This window comes from Hyalella azteca, unplaced genomic scaffold (assembly GCF_000764305.2).
Source record: "Hyalella azteca isolate HAZT.00-mixed unplaced genomic scaffold, Hazt_2.0.2 contig4450, whole genome shotgun sequence".
Taxonomy (NCBI): Eukaryota; Metazoa; Arthropoda; class Malacostraca; order Amphipoda; family Hyalellidae; genus Hyalella; species Hyalella azteca.
In genome coordinates, this window is record NW_025934664.1 from 316,492 (window position 1) to 339,010 (window position 22,519).

Consider the following 22,519-nt stretch of genomic DNA (forward strand, 5'->3'; position numbering starts at 1 on the left):
GGTGAGTGAAGGGCTGGTGAGTGAAGGGCAGGTGAGTGAAGGGCAGGTGAGTGAAGGGCTGGTGAGTGAAGGGCAGGTGAGTGAAGGGCAGGTGAGTGAAGGGCTGGTGAGTGAAGGGCTGGTGAGTGAAGGGCAGGTGAGTGAAGGGCTGGTGAGTGAAGGGCTGGTGAGTGAAGGTTCTAGGTCTACAGTTTATTTCTAAATTATAATTCAATGTATATTGTTCTAATTTTACGTCTCTGCATTTGCATTTGAGCCTGACTTTAGTTAATTAATTTCCTTATTTTTATTCATTTACTCCTGCTTTACTTCATGCCTTATCTGTAATAGTTTCTATATGTCTCATTATTTTCTCTCTCCTCCTTAAACTTCGTTAACTCATATCTTTGAATATTTCTATCATCATTGAAGCTTGTGAAGTTTAAACCATTACAATGTTTTATCATGTTCGGAAATAATTAAAATTATTGACGATGAAGAGGGGAAAAAAATAGTCAAATATCGGCTTTCTAATTAAAACTCACAATTAAAATTATTCAAATTCGTCATTACGAAATAAGCGAATGAATTGCATGATGGCTCACTGGAAAATTAGAATTAGAATATTTGAATATTTAAATTAAAGATTTAGAAAGATTTAAATGCAGTAACTGAGAATAATCACTATTCTATTGTTCACTACATTTTCATTCGTCTCAACAACAAAAAACAGATTGATTCACAGAATTCATGAATATTATTTTTCAACCAAAGTTTTAATTTGCGCATAATACGGCACGTGTTTATGTGTACTTGATAGAACTTGTGTAGTTAAGCCCAAACAAGTGTTCGTGTTAAATGTTAATACTAAATCAATATTACGTCATTAGAATTTAAACCTCGTATACAGGATTGATTCTTATTCGAGAAATATCTGCCTGAACATATGTATTTTTATACGCAGTCTGAATATCGAACTACCCTCAGTATATCTACTTACTCTGGCAGTTCTACGTTTAGATATTATTATTGTGAAAATATCAAACTCATTATGCGTATATATTTAACAATGTTTTGGCAGCATATCTGACAAAACATGCGCATAGATGCACTCTGTCGTAATTTTGAACTCATCATACGTACCCCTACTTAGTTAGCATGTCTATTCAACGTGCATTTTCTCAATCAGTGTGTTATGATAACCTAGTCTTTACATTATATTTGCCTTAATTTGGTTTGATCGTAAGCAATATCTGATAATATTTATACGCCGTTTTATGTTATTACTCTGAATCACATTCACAAAATAAATAATATTGATTCTCTACTGGTAGCTATTGATTTCATAATTCTTGGCACTGTCGTCAATTTAATCATTTCTGGTGACATTGGCATTCATTATCCTCCTAGCTGTATTTTTATTAATGTCCTAGCTTTATATGTATTACCCTCCTAACTTTATATTTGTTACCCTCTTAGCTTTATATTTGCTATCCTCTTAGCTTTATGTTTGTTACCCTCTTAGCTTTATATTTGCTATCCTCCTAGCTTTATATTCGTCATTCTCCTAGCTTTATATTCATTATTCTCCTAGCTTTATATTCATTATTCTCCTAGCTTTATATTCGTTATTCTCCTAGCTTTATATTTGTTACTCTCCTAGTTTTATATTTATTACTCTCCTAGCATTATATTCATTATTCTCCTAGCTTTATATTTGTTACCCTCCTAGCTTTATATTTGCTATCCTTCTAGCTTTATATTCATTATTCTCCTAGCTTTATATTTGTTACTCTCCTAGCTTTATATTTATTACCCTCCTAGCTTTATATTTGCTATCCTCCTAGCTTTATATTCATTACACTCCTAGCTTTATATTTGTTACTCTCCTAGCTTAATATTTATTACCCTCCTAGCTTTATATTTGCTATCCTCCTAGCTTTATATTCATTATCTCCTAGCTTTATATTTGTTACCCTCCTAGCTTTATATTTATTACTCTCCTAGCATTATATTCATTATCTCCTAGCTTTATATTTGTTATCCTCCTAGCTTTATATTCATTATTCTCCTAGCTTTATATTTGTTACCCTCCTAGCTTTATATTTGTTACCCTCCTAGCTTTATATTTGTTACCCTCCTAGCTTTATATTTATTATCCTCCTAGCTTTATATTCATTATCCTCCTAGCTTTATATTCATTATCCTCCTAGCTTTATATTCATTATCCTCCTAGCTTTATATTTGTTACCAGGATGTGTGATCTTTCCACTTGAGTGTCACCTAAGCAGTGCACCGGAACCTGATAAGCTCCATTGTGTTTGTGTCACTAGCGGCGGGTTAATTTTACACGCATGTGCACAAAGTAGGTTGAATACACACTATTTTATTTACAGGGAAATTATAGCCCATTATTATAGCAGTTATGATGCTAAACACTACGATGGACTTTTTTAATTCTACTTTTTTCCTTTAGAGCATAAGATCTGTGTCTTTTGACCATTTTTATTTGAAAAACATTGTAGAAAAACGTGCAACGTAAAAAAGATGAGATTTAATTACAAATAAAAATAAGTTTATTTAATAATTTTTTATAAATTTGGTTTTCTGACGACGTGTAATGAGATTTAATAGTCACGAAAAAGTTACACGAGTTCAAGTATTATTGAACCCGTAAACACTGCCACACAGCCCAAGGCTGCACTCCAAACCCAATTGCTCATTCATGAAAGCAAAGGATGTCATGAATGAGACTCGCAACGCTCTCATGAATGACCGTGGGACCGAACTCCCTTACCTCGTGTAGTATGTGTAGTAACACGATCACACATACACATACACGGAACGAACTTCATACACTCCGTTCTTCGTATAGTGAATGTAAGGATACGTTCGTAGTGACATGTTCAAACATACACATATATCGTACACGGAACGAACTTCATACACTCTGCACCTCGTATAGTGAGTGTAGTGTTCATACATGTACATGCAAGTGGCGAAGTTTGTACCTGTCTTGTTATTCTTAGCCTCAAGCATTTAAATAATGTCTTCAGTGGCGAATGATTAATATGTTAAGAATATGATAATTCCTTTATATCACAACTGTTGAACGACGAAAATTTTGTTGCTGGTCTGAAAGTATATGATCACGGAAATGAAATATTTCGAATTTACATCAGTATGCATTTGCTCACTTAACAATTGTAGCGGCTCGGTTAGTGCAGCTGTGACGAATTTATTAACCATTCACGTGCACGGGACTTGGCCGGAAGTAGATAATGGAAATATGTTAATTATAAATTGATATTATAAGATTTTAGATAGATAGCACGTGTAAAAAATTACACTTTCTGACAAAAAATCGCATACAAAAGCAGACAAGGTCGATTGCCACAAGTGTGAGAATATATCTTGAAATTTCACAACTTTATTATGTAAGCGAGCAAACTTATAATTGAGCATTAAAGAGAAATTCATTCGAATTTTCAAATGGAAAAGCTGGATCCATCATCAATAATTAAACTGCTGAATTAAGGCAAACTAAATATGTCGTAAAGTAAACGCATTTCTTGCTGAATAATTCACTGGATAAATATATAAAAATATATTCGCGGGGGTCAACATTCATTAAACAAATTTTTGAATAATTCGTGTCGTTTATAACTGATCAAAGCAGCAAATTCATATCAAATTTTGAGGTATTCATGTGCGTATGACAGGTTATTTATAGGCATCACATTATTCTGAAATGTTCTTAATTTAAATAGTTGAGTGGGTTGTCTCCATGATAAATGGCCTCATCTTCAATACTCCGTCAATACAGATACTCTACAGGCACTACATTATTTACATTACTATGTATATCTTTATATCTTTGTAGCTACTTTGGATCTCTTATAGCCTCGGATTATTATTGAATGTTTCTTTTACCAGAGACTGTCTTGCGCAATGAAGAAAAAATAGATTATTTTGTCTGTGAGAAGCTACGTTTTCAGATTTCTTATGCAGTAATAATTATTTTATTAAATTTGTTCCATCGTTATTCTTCTTCATAAAATTTGGGTACCAAAGACCAATTTATTGCGTACCATTGCTCCGTAATTAACCTATAACATTTTCTGGTCCCAAAATAAAACTTGTTGCATTACTACCGACGCCAAGACTCGAGACAAGCCGTCGTGTTAATGACTCCTGTCAGGTATAAATAGAAACCTTGGTGCAGGTACGCATTTACCCTAAAAAACTGTCTAGACGCCAGAGTTACCCTGAAGCGCGGTACTTTAACCACACCGCGCACGGAAAGTCACTAAATAGCGTTTATGTTGACAGAAGTCCAAGGAAACTGTGTATTTTAAAATGACTGTAACACTTTTTGTGAAGAGAACCCTATCGAAACTTGAGCATGCTGTGAAGAGGTTTGTATTCTATTCTTTGTATAGAGTATAGAGTATAGAGTATTGAGTATAGAGTAATGAATATAGAGTATGGAGTATAGAGTTATTATTTTCTATTAATGAAGAGCTACCTTTTACCTGATGTTTAACCAAGTGTGCTTAGAAACATAGTTCTTAAAATTTTCTCACTCTAATCACATTATTTTACAAGTGAGTGGAACACCCTGAACGTGCATATAGAACGAGACGTTCAGAACGAGACGTTCGGAACGATGCGTTCAGAACGAGACGTTCGGAAATATACATTCAGAACGAGACGTTCGGAAATATCCCTTCAGAACGAGACGTTCAGAAATAGACGTTCAGAACGAAACGTTCAGAACGAAACGTTCAGAACGAGACGTTCAGAATTAGACGTTCAGAACGAGACGTTCAGAATTAGACGATCAGAACAAGACGTTCAGAATTACACGTTCAGAACGAGACGTTCGGAAATAGACGTTCAGAACGAGACGTTCGGTAATATACGTTCAGAACGAGACGTTCAGAAATAGACGTTCTGAATGAGACGTTCAGAAATAGACGTTCAGAACGAGACGTTCAGAAATAGACGTTCAGAACGAGACGTTCAGAAATGGACGTTCAGAACGAGACGTTCAGAAATTACGTTCAGAACGAGACGTTCAGAACGAGACGTTCAGAACGAGACGTTCAGAAATAGACGTTCAGAACGAGACGTTCAGAACGAGACGTTCAGAACCAGACGTGCCCCATACAATGTCGGACATGGCACGACAGGCTGCGTCGATAGCTGGCGCTTCTTCTAAGACCCACGAGATCCGGAAACTTTTATTTCATCCGAAAATATTTTTATTTCAGTTCGTAACTTTAAAAGATTTCCTGCTTTTCTGTAAATGTTTTTTTCCGTAGATTATTAATTCAATTCACTTGCAATATACGTCAAGCAGAATAGGAATTGTTCACAAAGTCAATAATTGCTTCTGTATTAATTAATATTCTTTATTTTCATGTTATCGTATCTTTATAAGTATTTTTAACACTAATATAATTTGTATGTTTATATAATTTGTATGTAATATAATTATACAAATTTGTATAATTTGTTATGTAATATAATTATACAAATTTGTATAATTTGTAAACACTATTGTATTTATTAGTGTGTTGTCATTATCAACATCATTTTGCTTGTATGATTAAATAACAGAAATTATTTATTTACATTTAATCCGGTTTTTCTCAGCTATTGGAAGAAAAGTTCAGTTCTGACTTAAAATGGGCAGTCATATTCAACCTGCGCATATGCATTAATCATATTTTTACGTATAAATCATATTCATATGCATAAATCATATCCATATGCAAAACAAGTATTCCAAAATCAAACCTACCAAGTTTCCAGAAAAGTGTGGGCAGGAGCTTCACTCAGAAAATTAAGAGGTCACATTGTCCAAATATTGACACAATTCCACGATGTATCACTAATATACCACTTTGCCGGGTAAATATGGTCAGGATGACTCACGCATGGGCGAAAAGTGCATCGGAATTTGAACAAAGTCTCTCTCATTTATCTGCGAGTATAGAGCATCTTGGCTTGAGCCGCGAGCTTCTGAATACAAATGACCGAAAGAGATCGCGACGAATTCTGATGTCGACCGTATTTTCGATCTTCTTCTGGAAAATACGATCTCTGAGATCCTTACGATCTCTGATGAGGGATTCATGATACTTAGAAGATCCTTGGCTTGTCTCGAAACTCCGCGGATCTGAAAACTTTACACACTAAACTTGAAGACGCTGACTTTTGGGGAGATACGCGTTGAATGAAGTTAAAATAATATTGCAGATGGGGTATCAGTATTTATTGTTTTTGGAATAATATTGTTAAATGTGCATAAAATTGTTCATTTCATGAGCATTCATCATCTTTTATTTGTGCTGGATGACGTTAGAATAACATGGCAGATAGGAAATCAATGCTGACTGGGATTGGCATATTTAAGTATCAGATTATCCATCATTATTCATCATGCATCATTATCATGTATTATTGTGTTTACTATCATTAAATGAGATGAGAACTTCACATGTGACGTTCTGCATAAAATTCTTAATCAAGCTTGCAGTTCAATTTATGAATTTTTACAAATGATTAAGTTCTACGTATATGTCTCGAATGAATATTAGAATGTACAGGTGACAGTTTTCAGCTATTTATGTTGATTTGGTTTTGTGGATTTTTACATTTACATTACATTTTTATCATGTACATGTAGATTTACATTACATTTTTATCTACATGAGGACTGTGCGGTTACATGTGTACCGGAAAATAATGCATAATCCAAATCTCAATAAATTTATTTAGAATTCATAAAGAAAAAACATTATAAAGCCAAAAATGGCAAATTTTCCCGTCTAGTGAGAATATATTTGCACACTCTCTTGCAAACGCAGATTAAGGCGTCAGTTGAAAAGTAAATCAGAATTGTGCACTGATCATTTTCTGACTTATGTTTCAATAAAATGCTGACATTCAATAACTTAAGCCATTGTTTTCAGCCTCGAGGAATCATAACATCCTCGAGATATCAACACCGGATATTACGTGTAACTTGAATCTCTATGAAGTTCTCATTGGCCGTTCGCACGCTCGTCCTATCGGCCGTTGTACTCAATGAGAACGATCGAGCGTTCACCGACCGCGTCATTCAGAAAAATTAATGGGTTAAATTGTCCAAATAGTAACGCACTTCCATAGCCACAGCACTTGCAGAAAGCGGACATAACACAGATAAACAACGGCACAGATCCAAACAACGGCGAGACATGCATCGATATTTGGACGAAGTTCCACTCATTTCAGTTAGTGATGCAAAGTCCAGAAGCGCAATACGAAATACATTGCGCACGGACGCCAGACAATACGTGGGATTCATACTCATCGTAGTCACGCAATCGCTGTCATTCATGGCCATGCAATCGCAATATAGATTACGACGGCCGCACGGACACCGACGCCTGCGATAACATCGCGAGCATTCAGACTTCGGAGAAGAGGTCTCGCTTCAGGATAATGATATCATTCGGGGGGTGCACGCAGCAATATCATTGCTGCGTTATCATTCGGGAGGTGCAGGTGGCAATATCATTATTACGCTCAGAGAAATTAGTGAAACTTTGTCCCAATTGCGATGCAGTTTTTGCCTTTCTGTTGGTCATTGTAACCCATGTTGTGCCAGCAATAAGGTATCTCCGAGTTACGTCCTGTCTCTACCCGTGCTGTGGGTATGTAAGAGAGTGTGTTACTATGCGGACAAAATAACTCATTTATTTTTTCCATTGTGCGCCGCTATGTTCGATGACATCTATCGCGTCGGTCGAAGGTATTGCGTCCATTACGACTGCCGGGGCCTCTTTTATGAAGGAATAATCAGCATGCGTGTCAGCCGCGTCCAGAGGGATGACTGACTCTCTTCTTGTGGAATCCCTCTACTCCCTCCATGTGGTGCCTCTCTGCCCCCTCCATCTGGAGGTCCTCCACCTCTCCATCTGGAGGTCCTACACCTCTCCATCTGGAGGTCCTCCACCTCTCCATCTTGATCATTGCTCTCCCTTCACACAATTTTGTGCATTAATTCTTTCTTTAAAAGATAACGCGTCTCGACTGCGTTTTAATTTGAAAAAAATCATCAAATTCCTTATTTTGGACAAATTTCAGAGTTCAGTTAAACTCACTCGGCATATCGCTTCACCAGATCCGGCATTCTTACGGCAATGGAATGAAATAACTCATTTCAGTAAGCATTATCATTTAGATTTAACGCTGAAATTGTGGTGCTTAATTTCTTAGATAGTATTTTATTCCGTGCCTTTTGATGTACTTTTTTTCCCTCGACGAGGATTAGGGTAGTTTTATCAGCGGCATTTTGCGTTAAGTCTACGGGAGGCTTTTGCCAAGTTACCCTAAGCGAGGATAAAGCTCCCCTAGGTAGTCAACTGCTGCCATCCGTCTTCGAGTCCATCACATTAGACTGATAAGCAGTCCATATTTTGGTGGCAAGCCAAAACTCAAAGGCCCTCTCACAGAATAAGAGCGCGTACACTCAGAGAAATGGAGAGAATTTGTCCAAAAAGATGCACGTTCCACTTTTGTGTGGATCATCCTGTTCTATTTTGGCCCGGCAAAAAGGATGTATACGTACAACATGCAGAATGTGTGTCACTTTTTGAATAATATGCCCCACACATTCTTCTGAGTGTTGGGCCACTCTCAAAAGAATGGGTCTAAAATGGTGTCGTTCCAGGCTGAGTTTAGCGAGTTACTGGATCAGGACGACGTAACTTCGGAAGAAAATTCTAAGCAGTTGCTGGAAGTTTATTAGTTACATGGCGACGATGTTGTAGCTTATTTGGTCGGCCGCGACTCCTGGAGGTCTAATGGTGGGGTATTATTAACGAATTAAAGTTCTGCATAACATGAATGAATCACAGGTGAATATTTTTTTGTACAATAATGCAACGCATAAGGAGATAATAATATCGAAATTTATAATATTTTGTATAGTGAATAACAGTAGATAACACAGGTTCTTATTTGTTATTTCCTCAGTACTCATCAGGCCTTAAAATATTTATATACAGAAATTTACGGACGTCCCGCGAATAATGCCTTGTTGTGGTTAAACCTTGTTGTGGAAGACCGGCAATTTTTATTCCTGCATAAATTCTTCAAATAATTTATTTTCTTACTCCATAGGCCATTTTAGGTATATTACAATACAAACAGGGTCAACTCTGAGCATCGGTAATCAGCTCCTTTTTAGCAGTGGCGATAATAACATATTTTATATGTTACTAATCAAGATAATTAACTCATAACTCTGTGTTGCTTATCAACAAAACTCATAACTGTAGCATAAGTCGTAACGACATAACATAGCATAAGTCGTAACGACGCATATCAATAGGAATTTGCACTAACTAACCTGTCGCCTTACCAACACGACAGCTGAACATGGAAGCATTCATTCATCAACATATATCAATTATTCTTTGTACAAGTCTGTGTATGAAAGCCTTAAAACCTCTTAACCATTCCAAATAAACAACATTTTTTTCTATAATTTCTGTAGGACACGTGGCAAAATATTTTTACCTGAATGTGAATCGACCTTTAAAAGAGTGAATCGTATTCGTGTATTTTATTGCATGTTTTCTCACATTTCTGAATGCTTGCTTACTCAAATAATAATGCTCAATAATGGCTGCAGTGAATTATTTATGAATAGCTTTCTTCGGCGAGGAAATTTTCCGGCATTGAATTAGTATTTAATCGAAAATTTACGAACCATAAATCTTTTCTTGTCAGGGAAGGATTTAATATCGGGACGAAATAGAAATATTTAGTTGCATACAACATTATTTTGTACAACAAGAATTTGAAAGTAAAAAAAGAACATATTTTTGTCGTTTCTTATGAGGGAACACGTGTCGGAGTCCAGCTACATCGTCTGTTCAAAAATCTTGAACACTATCACAAACAATTTGTAAACTGATAAAGTAGATATTAAAAAAAGATGAAAATGATATTGAGGTTATTAACACATAAATTTTCAAATTAAAATAAGTAATAATGGAGTAAACATGAAACATTTTCTCTCGTAAGAAATTATGAATTTTTTTACTGTTTTCTTTGCTTTTAAATTCTTGATATATTTGCCACTGAAACAATCATGTAATCTTGATTTTAAATATAAGTACGAGGGTTCAGGAGCAAAGTAAACATTCAGAAAAATTTTTCAGGGCTTCCCGAAATGAAGTACAAATTTATTTCTTTTACATTACGTTTTATTTCTGCGCGCAGTAATTTCTGGTCAGGTGCACATTGTTTAAAAGCGGTGTACATGAGCATATCTTTTTAGGAACTTAGCTCTGATACACGTAATAATGTCTAGTGTACGAAAATATTTCGATGTGCGGAGTTTCGTTTGATTCGTATTTCTCATGTCTAGTACACTGAACTACATCTGATGGACCTTTTTATGTCTGGTGCACGAAGTTATGTCTAGTGCCCTAAGTCATGTCTGGTCCACGAAGATATGTCTAGTGCCCTAAGTCATGTCTGGTCAACGAAGATTTGTCTAGTGCCCTAAGTCATATCTAGTTCACGTATTTACTTCTAGTGAACGAAGTTATGTCTGCTGCACGAAGTTCATGTTTGCGAACTAGTCAAAATTAACTTTGCATATAACTGACATATACTTGTTATGGAAAACATAGAGTTGTTCAAGCGAACTAAAACGGCAGAGCAAAAAGTTTTTCTAGTATGTTTTTTTCCCAGCATTTCTATTCTAGTATTATTTAAAACCATTTATTTGCGACCTGATAATAAAATAAAAGTATTGGACTCGTCAACTAAATTATTTAAAATGCCTCAATTTTCAAGTATTTATTGCGATTATTAAATCATGAACTATCGTTTAACTGATTTCTCTATTCAATATTTGACTTTAATTAATAGAATAATTAGTTCACGTCTTTACGAAATCTCTTGCGTTGAAGGAATAAACTCAATTAGATTTAGTGAAATTAATTTATATCTTCTAGAAACTACTCAACAGTTGTAACAGTCACCAGCAACAGTTCCTATTCTACTGTTGCAACAGTCTACTGCAACAGTTCCTATTCTACTGTTGCAACAGTCTACTGCAACAGTTCCTATTCTACTGTTGCAACAGTCTACTGCAACAGTTCCTACTCTACTGTTGCAACAGTCTACTGCATCAGTTCTTGCTCTACTGTTGCAACAGACAACAGCAACAGTTCCTGCTCTACTGTTGCAACAGTCTACTGCAACAGTCCCTACTCTACTGTTGCAACAGTCTACTGCATCAGTTCTTGCTCTACTGTTGCAACAGACAACAGCAACAGTTCCTGCTCTACTGTTGCAACAGTCTACTGCAACAGTCCCTACTCTACTGTTGCAACAGTCTACTGCATCAGTTCTTGCTCTACTGTTGCAACAGACAACAGCAACAGTTCCTCTTCTACTGTTGCAACAGTCTACTGCATCAGTTCTTGCTCTACTGTTGCAACAGACAACAGCAACAGTTCTTATTCTACTGTTGCAACAGTGTACTGCAACAGTTCTTGCTCGACTGTTGCAACAGACAACAGCAACAGATTCTATTCTACTGTTGCAACAGTCTACTGCAACAGTATCTTCTCTACTATAGTAACAGACACCTGCAACAGATTGTTCTGCAAAGGACAATCTGACCGCACAAGTGTTCCTAGAACACCACACTAAGGCCGGGTCCAGCTTATAGTCCCCAAACTGCCTTTAACTTAGTAGCGCTAAGTCGCTTAGAAGAAAGACATCTGGTGGCAACTTAATTGCAGCTAAGTACATTATTACTGAGGAGAAGACAGCTGCAGGTGTGTCTACTTAGATGTGTATATGATACTCAAAGAGTATCATCTCGTCTATTATTTGGCATTACGCAGTAGTAGCATGCTATATTTTATAAGTTGAGATTTGAGAATATAAATTTGGATTTTGGGTATGTAAAATTGCTATGAATATAATAGTGTCAAAAAATAATATATTTTAAATAAAAAAACGCCTTGTGTCTCGTTTTAATGCTTTCTTCATGAAAACAACCACATTATTAGAGGGAAAATATAAACTGCATTCTGTACCACTCATCCTTTGAGAGTGAATTATAAAAATAAAAGATTTCTAATTCGCATAAATCAACGAAGAGAAATTGAAGTATATTAACATAATAATTGCACATGTTAGTTCACTTATGTTGGTGAAATCGTAAGTATTCCTAAGTAACCCTTACATAACCAACTACAGAAAACGTACTGCGATAAATCTACGGACATTGAACCTAATATTTTAGTACATTTGCTCGTTGTTTATCCACACATCTGATCGCTGTACTAAATTGAAAATATATTCGAAATAATTTCTTTAGGATTTTGTTTATTTTATGTATGATTCAGAACATGATCTAGAAAAATTTCTAAGAAAAAACTAACAAATAATAATTCAAAACATTTTCTAAGCCTTCATCAATACTCTCGTAAAGTTTATTCGTTCACGAAAGATTTGAAAACCCGAGTTTCCTTGAACTTCTTATTGAAATCGGTTTCTATAAAATAAATTTACAATACTAAAAATAATCTCTTATAAATTATTATTGCACATAGCGTACATAGGATAAGTAAAATACTTTATTTCGAATAAAAATACATTAAGAACTACAAAACGTGTAAATATTCAGAACGAGATTCCTTACTAAATACGTATCAAATATTCCCTTCAACCAGGCAAGTCGGGAGCCAGCATCAAACTAAATCAAACGCGTAGATTAAAATAGACTTCAATAATTTATTACAAAATGTACATGTACAAAGTTAGAATTCTACAGCTCTTTTGTAAAAAGACATTTCCTAATACAGAGAAAATAAACTCAAATGAGACCGTGCTACTCTACATTATGAAATTTCAAACTTAACCAAAAATTTAATTATTTGAACTCAACCTATGAATAAAATATTGAAATCTTGAATGAAAAAATAATCGATAAATGTTTCTCAAGTCTTACATCTTCCCAGCACCATCAATCCCAGCAACTAAAGTCCCCCATTCTCCCAGCACCATCATTCCCAGCAACATAAGTCCCCCTCCTCCCAGCACCATCATTCCCAGCAACATAAGTCCCCCTCCTCCCAGCACCATCATTCCCAGCAACAAAAGTCCCCTATCCTCCCAACACCATCATTCCCAGCTCCCAGCACCATCATTCCCAGCAACATAAGTCCCCCATCCTCCCAGCACCATCATTCCCAGCAACATAAGTCCACAAAAGAAGCCCGTGGAAACTTACAATAAATTCCCGGCGTCAAGTTACCGCAGGGAAGCGATTGCTATGCAGCGCGCATTGCACTCCATTGAAAACTTCCAGCGATGGAGATGTAAAAAGTGGGTGAGACGTGCAAAATAAAACTGATTTATGAGTTATTTATAAGGCGTAATGTGCGAGAATTTGGGGGGGAAATGATATTTACAAAGTAAATATAACTTATAAATTATGTGCTAGGAATGGTTAATGTTCGATGAATTATGTTAAAAAATAAATGTGTACATTAAATATTATTAAGACCGAAGAGGTGTTCAGGTTCTATCTGTGACGTAGCTTCAAATTCAGTTGATGAGATTAAAACTGCATTAAAGGAGCTGATGTAAAATAATTTTTTTAAAGGTTCTTAAAATAATAGATGGAAAAAAATGTGCACACTGAAATTAACCTTATTTTAAAAACTTGAAGTAAAATATACACGTTGATTCGACAACTACCGAATCCAACAGATAATCGAACCTCTTTGCAGACCAGGAAGTTGATCCGTCCTGTAAATAATATTTTATACAGTTTCAGCGGAGAAATTTTCGGGTTAAAGTTGACTGAGTTCATCGCATCGCAGACATCGCCATAGAAACCAAACCTTCATATAACATCAACGGCAATTCAGTATAAAATTCTTGCCTTTTCCAGAGTTCCAAATTGATTTATCAAAGCGAAAGTACATGGGCAGGATACAGTCGTTGTCATGACAACAAACCGCTTCAATAGAATCGTTAATTACCCAATAAAAAAAATCTCCCTGTGACTCCATAGCTTTTCGTGTTCCGTATCGATAGAAGCCAGGAAGTATCGTTTAAAAATACTGAAAAATTCCTGTGGCTGATAACGTTTATTGATTTGGAGACTGGCAAGACGAAAGGGCCGATACAGGGAGGTATGTTCTAAGACTCGTGTTTTAATATTATTTTTTCGTTGGGATAAATTTCGTTTATACATTTTTCGTTTATCTTATTACCATTTAGGCATATATAAGTCGAACCTTCCGTAGCTTTCTATATTGACTGTAATTTAGGTCAAACATCTTACTATAGAGAAAAAAATTAATTTAATCGTGTGTTAATACCAGCCATACTAATTAACAACTCATCATAGGTTTTTATCTATCATCGACTTCGAGGTAACAACAACCATTACAACCACGCAAAAAATATTTTGAGTAAGCAAATAACCTCCCCTATACGATTATATTAAAATGGTTAAGCTTATGCAAAACAGTAACGAAAATATGTTGTCCGATTTAACATAGCAGTGGAAATTCGGTAATAATTTATTATTTAATTCCAATTATATGGCATTAATCCTACCCTTTGAATGTGGTTATGAATGAAACTATGAAAACATTTTTAACTAAAATATTGTTACGAGTACCCAAGAAAAATCCTACTCGTCGTTCCAATACAAGTAGAAATACAAAACTACTTCAATGACAGTCAGTATGAGCAGGCCTCCAATACCGAAGCGTATTTTAAGCTACAGGAAAACGTATCGCATTGTTTTCCAGTGCATCGGCCATAAACATTTTCTTCCGTCGAGGAAAGCTTTGACGAGCGCGAACCTTCCAGACCAAATCCGACGGTCTCGAGGACATTATTTTCAAAAATAAATATTTATATAATAAACGGTCTGCGCTCCAACGGTCTGAAAGATTTCTTTTTCTTAGAAATAAAGATTACAAAGATACAAGATATTGACAAGATATGTCATCAACACGCGGACTTGTAAGCCCACACGAGACACGCCATGTTGACTTCGCTTCAACATTCTGCAGGGGATTATTGCAAATCTTCTTTTGTTGAATCTTTTGTTCTGTTCAAATCTCTTCTTATTCTAAATCTTCTTTTGTTAAATCTTTTTTTTCTGTTAAAATCTCGTCTTATTTCAAATCTTATTTTGTTAAATAGTTGGAAATTAATGACTTAGTTTATGAATTTTATAATTTTTGAGGTTAGCTATACTTCAATTTTGTGCAAATTCTAAATAAAGTCACAAGCGGTTTTCAGACATTTCAGGAAAAATATTTATGAACTCTTATTTTTCTTACACATTTACTGTTGGAATCAAGAGAATTTTTCTTTTGACCGTAAAGACGACCGTAAGATTCGTTTATATTCACTTTATTTTATGATAACTTGGCGATAGCTTTCATCAAATACTTTATTGATCCTTGTTCTATTTAAATTTCATTATTATTATTAAACACACTGCAAAACTATATAAGGACATAATAGAATTTACATTATATAGCGGTAAGACATATTATTTCTAACTTAAAACATACTCGTATATAGTTCCAACTTATAATCTAATATCTAAGGGTAGATCTCTCAAAACAGATGTACGTGTAAAACATTCAAAAGCGTCAATTGATTCACATATATATGGCCTTCTGGTTTTCGGACACAAACCATTATTGCCCAACTATTATCTGAGTTACATAATTTAACGCTCATAATTTCTTCCAGAACCCAGGCCCATCTAGCGCAAAAATATCCTGCAGATTGATCCACCAATCAATTCACAAAAGTCCCCATCGATTCACTTTTTATACGATGTAATTCCTTCTCGAACAAAAGAAACATTATTTCTCAATTTTGATCCAAATTATAGGAATCCAGAATTTCTAACTGATCCTACGCAAATTTTACGCAAACATATCCTACCACTGCATCTGCATATAATTCACAGAGATGATTCTCGACCCGCCTACGCAGCTAATCGAATTTTAGGACCGAGCATGCAACGCTTGGCAACTCTCATTCTTAAAAAAACGTTTAACGTTATTAAACGCGAGCTCAAGCCCCTGAACTGCGCAGGCCCACTCCGAGTGAAGTGCGTCAAGTGAAGGGACTATATTCAGGCTGTTACCGTAGTTTAGCAATCCCAACATCTGCAGAGTAAATTATATTGAAATAACACTCGCTTTATGGAGGAAGATCTCGAGGAAGAGAAAGCCGTAAATGGGACCTGGAGCATCGAGCATGAGACCATTTGTTGCATGTTAGGTAGGAATTACATGGAATGTAAAGGGTGTTTATTGTCATATTTGATGGTAAATGTTAACGTATTTTTTTCCTAATTCGTATGGAAGATTCAATCATTAAATGAAGTTCTTGGATCTGAAAAATATTTGTTCTGTGAAGTAATTGAATTATAACATTTTGTTTTCATTCAAAACAGTTCAATGAAAAATAGTGACATACCGAAACACATTCGGGAAGTTACATGTTCAACTTTGGCTATTATTCTTAAAGTATCTTTCATTTAGTATATACTTTCTGAAAAATATGTCTGAAACAATTGTCTCAAAAAAGAAGTGCATATACCTAAAAAATAGACGTTTAATAAACATACTATGATGATTTTCCTCGAATATTTTGGGCCATTTTGTAACAAGATTCCGCGATAAGAGTAGTTAGGATACGAGTGCAAATTATAGGTTAGTGTTTTATGGCTGGCGTCTTGAAGAGGTCAAGTATATGAAAAACTGCAGGCTTCGTTACCGTAAAACTGTAAAAAAATCTACGGGATCTTATCGCCTTGGATAGTTCGCAACAGCTCGACAATATGCCCGAAATTTTATTTAAAGAATATTTCAGCACCATCATCGGGAGGTATTTCTTTCAACTTTATTTGAATATAGGTTCACAATCAATTGAATAAATCCTGATCCCCAAATTGGTCGCGAAGTTTAAATAAAATATTCGAATTAAATTAGAATAAAGTTTTACTATCGTTCAAGTTCATAATGAAGATCAAATCAAATATTTCAAGTTTATTTGAAAATAGTTTCAATAATTTCCTAGTTCACCTTGACACGTTAGTAAACTCAACGAGATGCGGTAAACAGTCAAAGCTACTATTTAATTAAAAACAACTCCGAATTTTGTTCCCATTTTTTAGTGGAATTTTGGTTTTTGCTGTATGTTCAATTGTTGTTAAAACCTATATACAGGAAACCTAAATAGTAATTGAAATTTCTACTTCAATTAGAAACTTTTTTGAGATGAAAAATTGGAAAGATACACTAATTAAATAAAATTGAAAACATCGGATTGCGTATCTAGCTTGGTTGAATTTTTTATACATTAAGATATATTCCCAGCAAAGCCTGTTGTTTATAAATTTCTGTTCCACTATCATAATGATTAACATCGATTATAAGTAATAGAGCGACAGCATGACAATAACCCGTATATCTTTCAAAGCCTGCACAAAATATCCAATAATAAAGTTCCTCAAAACTAACCCTTTATGCACGTGAAATTATTCTCAGTCCGTCAAAAATACTGTAACTACGATAACGAACCTGCAAAATATGAGACGTTACTTGAACTGACGTAGCGTCAGGTCATTAATATCGATGTACGGCAAATGACGTCACCGAAACGAAGTTAGAGGTCAGCTGGCGTTGTAATGTAAATAAATGAGAGCAAGAAAATTGCGAGTCATGCAAGCACTCTTATAAATAATAAGGCGATGTAACGCCACTAAATCGATGACGCTGCGTTCAAACGCAAGCAAATAAATTAAATTGGTCGTTTGTAGAGACGTCGCGTCGCACACCCACCGCTCCGTTCAATTCAATCTAGGGGAACTAAATTAATCTTGATCCCGTGCGATAATTTGGTCGAGCTTAGTCACGTGCTTCCCTTTGGTCACGATTGGTCACGGGTTTAAATTAGGTTGTCTTTGTTAAAGTGCGATATAATTTAGGAAATTTAGTTTATAAGATGGTTGAAAAATCAGTGGTCACTACTTGTCGTGTTTGGAGCCTTTTGGCATATACAGTATATCAGTTGCCATGAGGGGCCATAACCAGTCCATGGGCCATAACCATGGCCCAGACATCATTACATGCACATCATCAGGCCCAGACATCATTACATGCACATCATCTGGCCCAGACATCATTACATGCACATCATCTGGCCCAGACATCATTACATGCACATCATCTGGCCCNGTATCACAACAACGTATCACAAGACACGCGTGTATCACAACAACGTATCACAAGACACGCGTGTATCACAACAACGTATCACAAGACACGCGTGTATCACAACAACGTATCACAAGACACGCGTGTATCACAACAACGTATCACAAGACACGCGTGTATCACAACAACGTATCACAAGACACGCGTGTATCACAACAACGTATCACAAGACACGCGTGTATCACAACAACGTATCACAAGACACGCGTGTATCACAACAACGTATCACAAGACACGCGTGTATCACAACAACGTATCACAAGACACGCGTGTATCACAACAACGTATCACAAGACACGCGTGTATCACAACAACGTATCACAAGACACGCGTGTATCACAACAACGTATCACAAGACACGCGTGTATCACAACAACGTATCACAAGACACGCGTGTATCACAACAACGTATCACAAGACACGCGTGTATCACAACAACGTATCACAAGACACGCGTGTATCACAACAACGTATCACAGGACACGCGTGTATCACAACAACGTATCACAAGACACGCGTGTATCACAACAACGTATCACAGGACACGCGTGTATCACAACAACGTATCACAAGACACGCGTGTATCACAACAACGTATCACAGGACACGCGTGTATCACAACAACGTATCACAACGTATCACAGTTTTAACGCTAATATAAATGGCCGGTCATTAGGTTTAATTGGTCGTGCGCTACTCATCTTTTATGGCGCGTTTAAATAAGTCGTTTATTATTAGTCCTAAGTGCCGAGGGTGCTTAAGGGTGTGCTTAGTACTGAACTTAAGTTAAAATTTAGTGTACTAATAAACTTGTTGGTGAGTTTAGAGTACACATTAGAGCTCTATATGCGTTTTCCTAATTATATTATTACTATTATCTTTATATATATATATAATATTATAATAATTAAAATAATTATAATATTATTTTTGTAGTCTTGAGCTTGACGTTCTGAATAAATTCAAGCATGTTTAGAGTTTTCAATTCTGCAAATAGTCAGTCATTTTTAGAGTTTATTGTCTAAATTTATTCTTAGTTGTTTACATTGTTTTCAAGCACTCTCTTGTGATCCTTTAAGTCTATTGTTTTGCACACTATTTGCTGAAAGTTTTCATTGGAAACTATCAGAAAAGTATTTAAATTATCTGGCAACTTTTAATGGAAGGAATATGATGTTTTAATTATTCATGATAAAATATCGATCACAGAACTAATATGTACACATAGACAACGCTTATTAGCTGAACTGTTTACGATGCACTCTAGAGTGCCCAGGCAAGGCAAACACATGAGATTGATTATATTAGGTGAGATAGTGACGTCTGTTGCCTTGTGCAGGCAGCATTAGGTGAGATAGTGACGTCTGTTGCCTAGTGCAGGCAGCATTATATTAGGTGAACTGATGCTTACATAAACAAGAATTAACTGAATCCCTTTGCCCCTTGAAATGTTTTCAATAAGCATTTAATTAATATTATTTTCATTAAAGTCAATAGACCTAAATCAAAGGTCACGTATTATTCATAAATAAATTTTCAAATTATACAGCTTCAGGCCTGAAAGGTAAGTGGTATAACAATTATTCCCCTCTATTTCATTTTTAAATGAGCTGGAAAAGCAACATTCGCTTCCCAATTGTCTTACAATGATATTCGGTGCAGAAAAATAATGCAACGATGGTTTTGAACTCATTAACACGATGACTATAGATGTGTGTCGCGGAACTCGTTCCAGAAAATCCATGTAAACATTCCACTCATTACAAATAACGATTCTCTTGAGGTTAATTCCACGAGTTTCTTTTCTCACCCTCAGGCTGTTTAAATCCTCATAGCACCTCTGGGAAATGGTCGCGCAAACTTCCAAGCGTAGTGCAATTCTTACCCCGTTGTTCAATTTTCACCCCGTCGTTCAATTCTTACCCAGACATTCAATTTTTACCCCATTTTAGGGAACAAAAGCTGTGTCCTGATTCAGGCATCTTTATGTATCCTTCACGCGCTCAACACGTGTCCCCAATCGCCGAATTCAGGACAATCCCATCGATTTCCTTTCGAGATGAAACCGATGCACGGCTACTTATCTCGAATTTGAATTTTACGCAAGCGCTTCAGCGCTCCTTTCCTGCGCTTGCAAATCACTAAAGAATGGCGCAGTTTGACCCTATGGATACGATTCAATTCTCATTTTCTATTGCAAAGAAATCGTTCTCGGAGATCGTATATGCTGATTATAATCATGTGAGAGCAAGCTGGTTATAATCAGTAATCGAGATCATGCCGATAATAATCAATGTACGTTATCAAATAAGGTTTACTCAGTAACTTGTTGCGATGCTCGAAGTTTTCTCAACTTGTGCAGCGATTTGAATCAATTTGTTGACATGAGCGGTTAATTCTTCGCTCTGCAGTGTATATTTTCCATTAGTGGCCATAGGGACCCCATGAGGCCCCTCCATGTGTTCCCACGAGGCTACTCCATATGTTGCCATGAGGCCACTCCATATGTTGCCATGAGGCCACTCCATGTGTTGTCATGAGGCCACTCCACACGTTGCCATAAGGCCACTCCACATGTTGCCATGAGGCCACTCCACATGTTGCCATGAGGCCACTCCACATGTTGCCATGAGGCCACTCCACATGTTGCCATGAGGCCATGTTGCCACATGTGCCCACCACACAGCGGTCCCGCTCCCAATAAATGCAAAGAAGCAATAATCTCTGAGATTGATGGCACGGCGCTCCCTTGGAATCTTTATCAGAACCTCGGCCTGATCCCTCATGCTATCCACGATCCCTCATGCTATCCTCGATCCCTCATGCTATCCACGATCTCCCGTGCTATCCACGATCCCTCATGCTATCCACGATCTCCCGTGCTATCCACGATCCTTCATGTTATCAACGATCTCCCGTGCTATCCACGATCCCTCATGCTATCCACGACCCCTCATGCTATCCACTTATTCCTCATGCTATCCGCATATCTCTTACTGTATTTCAATATCTCTCCTTATTTCAATTCACTAAAGTCTTTCAGCAAGGTGAATCTTTCAGAGTCGATTTTTAACAATTCGTTGCGCATCAATTGAATACTAAGGCAAATAATCTACGACTTATTGAGGAAAGTGAGTTCACCCGAAAATTTAGTATATATAAAACAAAGATAAAAACCTAAATTTAAATTATAAGTAAGAATATAAATAAATGACAAACTTGAATTTTGGGATGTACGTAAGATATACAGGAAGCCAACTCTAAAATTCCCGGACACAGATGCGTTATGGGTTGAACTGGCAGACTCCACTGTAAGCCTATTTAAATTCCTGGATGCGTTATGGCCAGAACGTGCAGTCTCCTCTGGATATCAGCTGAAATTCCAGAGTTTAGATACGTTAAGACTTTGGCTGTCAGAGTCCTCTGGAAATCATCGGAAATTCCAGAGTTTAGATACGTTAAGACTTGGTCTGGCAAACTCCTCTTGAAATCATCTGAAATTAAAGAGTTTGGATACGTTATGACTTCGGCTGGCAGACTCCTCTGGAAATCCTCAGAAATTCCAGAGTTTGACTCCTCTGGAAATCATCTGAAATTCCAGAGTTTAAATACGTTAAGGCTTTGGCTGGCAGACTCCTCTGGAAATCATCTAAAATTCCAGAGTTTAGATACGTTAAGGCTTTGGCTGGCAGACTCCTCTGAAAATCATCTAAAATTCCAGAGTTTATATACATTACGACTTTAGCTGGCAGACTCCTCTGGAAATCCTTTAGAAATAAAGTTAGTGAAGCAGTCATAGGCTGCAAATCAGAGCCAGCGTTCCCCCACTAACGGTTATGATCGCCGTTTCAACGAACGGTTATAGACTGACCCGGCCGCCTCTCTCTGACCTCCAGACCTTCCACGTCATCAGTACAATAGAGGAAATTACAGTCGATTTATACGCGGCCTACCATCCTAACTGAACTGCCACCAATAATTCAAAAAAGAATTTGAAATGTGTTTTTCCTCGGTTTCACTCAGTTTTCTCAAATTCTTTTGTCGTTGACAAAAATATTGGTCAGCTACGAAAGAATCAGTGATTCAATCTTAGGTTTTAACACTCAAAATGTGTTGCCTAAACGTTATCGCTACCCACACAATAATATCTGTTATCTATTGTGTCTGTTATATATTTC

General features: G+C 36.4%; 1 protein-coding gene across 1 annotated transcript; it reads left to right on the forward strand.

The window, feature by feature from the left end:
• Nucleotides 1-7,863: 7,863 nt before the first annotated feature.
• LOC125177723 lies at nucleotides 7,864-11,638 on the forward strand. The gene is made up of 2 exons (XM_047880022.1): nucleotides 7,864-7,981; nucleotides 11,040-11,638. The coding sequence occupies exons 1-2, from the start codon at nucleotides 7,864-7,866 to the stop codon at nucleotides 11,636-11,638; spliced, it is 717 nt and encodes a 238-aa protein (XP_047735978.1).
• Nucleotides 11,639-22,519: the final 10,881 nt, after the last annotated feature.